Consider the following 3,566-nt stretch of genomic DNA (forward strand, 5'->3'; position numbering starts at 1 on the left):
TANATANATTATTATAAATATANAGGTNTATATATATATAGGTATATATATATATATATATATTATTATTATATATTATTATATTATATATTATATATTATATATTATATTATATATATATATATATATATATATATATATATATATATATATATATATATATATATATAGCGTATTTGTGTGTTGTGTAGCTTTATTGGATACTATAAAACGGCCTTTTTCATCCATGTTTATGTGACATAAATGTTTATCTGCTTGATGCATGGATTTCCTTGATTTGTATGTGGTGAGGGCATATACGAGTATATTTATTTATACTTTCTAACTATTTATGTGTGTATACATCTGAGTGGTTCACTGTAAGCGTTCATACCTACCTGTATATCTATGTATGCATCGGTGTACATGTATCAATATATGCAAATATACGTATGTATTCATGTGATATCCTGCATTCATGTGGGCGTATGTTCATAATCCTAACTACCAATCCCTTGCAATGTTTATTCTCCTCTGCAGCCCATCCGTTATTTCCAAGGGGAGGTGAACACACAGGTATGTTAGTATATCACTCTGAACGAGTTCGTGTGTGGCTTGAGTGTTATCATCGCATGGTGGCATACTCTATTGTTCTTTTGACATGCTCTCGTTTTCTTTGGTCCATGCTTGGTGCTGTGACCCCCGTAATTCTCATTCAAACCGGGACCTTGCCACGGCATTTACAATTGTCGTTGTGAACAGTATTGCGATTCAACTTTGTTTCAGAGTCTTTGCTTACGTACGTGGAGTGTTTTTGTATCACTCCCAACTCTCCACACTTTATACGAATTGTCCTGTAGGTAAGATGTTCTGTACGTATGTTGTCCAGGTAATTTGTATTGTAGGTACATTGTCCTGTACATAAATTGTTCAGTACGTATGTTGCTCGGTAGGTAAGTTGTGTTGTAGGGTGTAGGGTTACAGGTGTGGGTATAGTCCCTATTTGCGCTGTCCCTGAGAAACCGTCCTCATTGGTACATTAACTTTGTACAAAACAGGCGACCACGTGGATATCTTGGGCAATATCGATCTGAATGAAGATGTAGTGCGGATTGCCTGTGGGGAGGCCCTGAAGGACAACTATCATTCCTATATCCGGGAGATAGGTAAAGCAGCGCACAAACGGCTACAAGCAGCTGCTAGTAGACAATTAAAGAGAAGGAGCAGGCGGCAGGACAAGACGCAACAACAGCCGCAAGCAGCTTCTGTGGGCGCCAGAGTGGCTGAGAAAGTGGCCGAGTATATCCCTGGTTTGTGATCCACCGAGTCGGCTCAAGGGCCAGGCGAAGCAGCACACAAACGGCTACGAGCAGCTGCTAGTAGACAATTAAAGAGGAGGAGAAGGCGGCAGGACAAGACACAACAACAGCCGCAAGCAGTTTCTGTGGGTGCCAGAGTGGCTGAGAGAGTTGCTGCCCGTGACTCCTTCCCTCCCCCGCTGGTTTGTACTAGGCTTATGTGCACGCGTTGCCATAGAGACGGGTATAGCCCCGGGGTTTGTGGTCCACGCGATTTGGCTCGAGGGTGGGGATGGGTAATGCAACTGCTGAGTGAGTGTCGGCTGTTACACCCGGATGACCTAACGAACCAGTTCAAAAGGCAACGGACAGGGTTTTAGGGTTGAGGGTTTAGGATTTCGCAGTGTTTGAAAATGTATTGGGCACTCAGCAACTCGCATTAAGACGAGAGGTAGAGGACTCTATTGGATATGAGGTAGATAGGTCACCTATGATTGGTTAAGAGAGTTATATGACACAGAGCACCAGCCACGGGGTAGTGTGTTTATGAACTGCCAAGTAGGGAAGAAGTGATTTGTTGGCTGCTAAGATGGGTCCTTATATAGTGCACGCACCCATATATAGCGCAAGCGAGTATTTAACCTTAGCTTGAATTATATCCTGCGAGGACTACAGCAGTCAACCATGGGGCGAGCATCCTAATGTGCAACGGGCGTTGAGAATGCATCCATATCCACACCCATATGTACATCAATATGCACCTATATGTACATCAATATGTACTCATATATACATTATATGTACCTATATGTACATTATATGTACATCAGTATGTACTCATATCTACATTAATATGTACTCATATCTACATTAACATGTACTTATATATGACAATTATATGTATATCAATATGTACTTTTATGTACATCAATATATACTTATATCTACATTAAAATGTACCTATATCTACTTTAATATGTACTTGTATCTTCATTAATATGTACTTGTATATACATTAATATGTATTTATCTGTACATTAATATGTACTTAGATGTACATCAACATGTACTTGTCGGATCGTGCAGTGGGAGGTAGCGCTAGTGCGCGACTGGCTCTAGCGACTGTGAAGAATACGCATGGGATTCGCACACGTGGTAGTACAGTGACACGGCGGTGTACGGTTAGCACGTGCACCTGTAGTCATTGTGTACGAATTATGAACCTGCCCCATGCCGACTACAAAGACAGCTGAAGGCTGGTTGTCATAGCAACGTTGGTTGCCACAGCAACGCCAAGAACACAAGCCGAGTAAGGTTGTATATGCTAGCCCCAAGAAACGGGGTAGAAGCCTAAGGAAGCGCACGTGTCACGACCTCGGTAGGGTGGTTGCCATAACAACTCCAAATAAAGCGCACATATTTCAACTAGTATTGCCAGATTCTGTACCGAGTTGCATTTTATTTCCGATTGTTTATTTTGTTTTTAAAAAAAATTAAAGCTGTCGATGAAACAGGTCCTGGGTCTAATTATTTAGGGCCACCAGCGGAAAACAGGACTAAGCTGCACCCAGTCTTGCGTACTGTCCTCCGTCGGGTGCATTCCACCTTCACTCATAGCCCTCTAAATTATACACTTCACAGCGCCTTTAATTTCAAATACCGAACTGTATTGACATTTATTTCAAAATATTGGTCTTGACAAAGTAGTCCATGAAACAAAGTCCTGGTCCAATTGTTTGGGACCGCCAGGGGTAGGTACTATTCTCCCTTGACAAAGTAGTCCATGAAACAAAGTCCTGGTCCAATTGTTTGGGACCGCCAGGGGTAGGTACTATTCTCCGTCGGGTGCATTCCATCTGCAATGCGCGATTATTCTCAAATACCGAACTGTATTGACATTTATTTGTCATGATAAAGCGGTCCATGAAACAAGTCCTGGTCCAATTATTTGGGACCCCTCAGGGGTGGGTACTATCGTCAGTTGGGTGCATTCCACCTACGCGGTGCGATGATTTACATACACTTGCTCTTCTGAGCAGTTCATAGTCATAGTCCACCCACACAGTCCCTACTATCGTCCGCTCTTCATACCTACAAGCCACCCTCCGCGTCTATTTCATGCACCCCATTACCTGAGGGCAGGTGCATGTTGTCCAGGACTTTATTTTGGGCCACCTTGTGCTGTACCGCTGAAGGGGCCTCGATATTTTGGGGTGTGGGCTTGTGACTCGGTGCGTAAGTCTGCACCACAGTGCTGTGGTTGTAGTCGTTGTTCTGGCCCTGTTGCTT

The 3,566-nt window shown here is 42.6% G+C and overlaps 1 protein-coding gene across 1 annotated transcript; it reads left to right on the top strand.

Annotated features, from left to right (window-relative positions):
- Positions 1-918: 918 nt before the first annotated feature.
- On the top strand, positions 919-2,246 carry SARC_08881 (hypothetical protein; the record flags this gene model as incomplete). Its single annotated transcript, XM_014297119.1, has 2 exons — positions 919-928; positions 1,038-2,246. 2 exons carry the CDS (start codon positions 919-921, stop codon positions 1,295-1,297), a joined length of 270 nt encoding a protein of 89 aa, XP_014152594.1. The 3' UTR covers positions 1,298-2,246.
- Between the last annotated feature and the right edge of the window lie 1,320 nt (positions 2,247-3,566).

This window comes from Sphaeroforma arctica (genome assembly GCF_001186125.1).
Source record: "Sphaeroforma arctica JP610 unplaced genomic scaffold supercont1.844, whole genome shotgun sequence".
Taxonomy (NCBI): domain Eukaryota; class Ichthyosporea; order Ichthyophonida; genus Sphaeroforma; species Sphaeroforma arctica.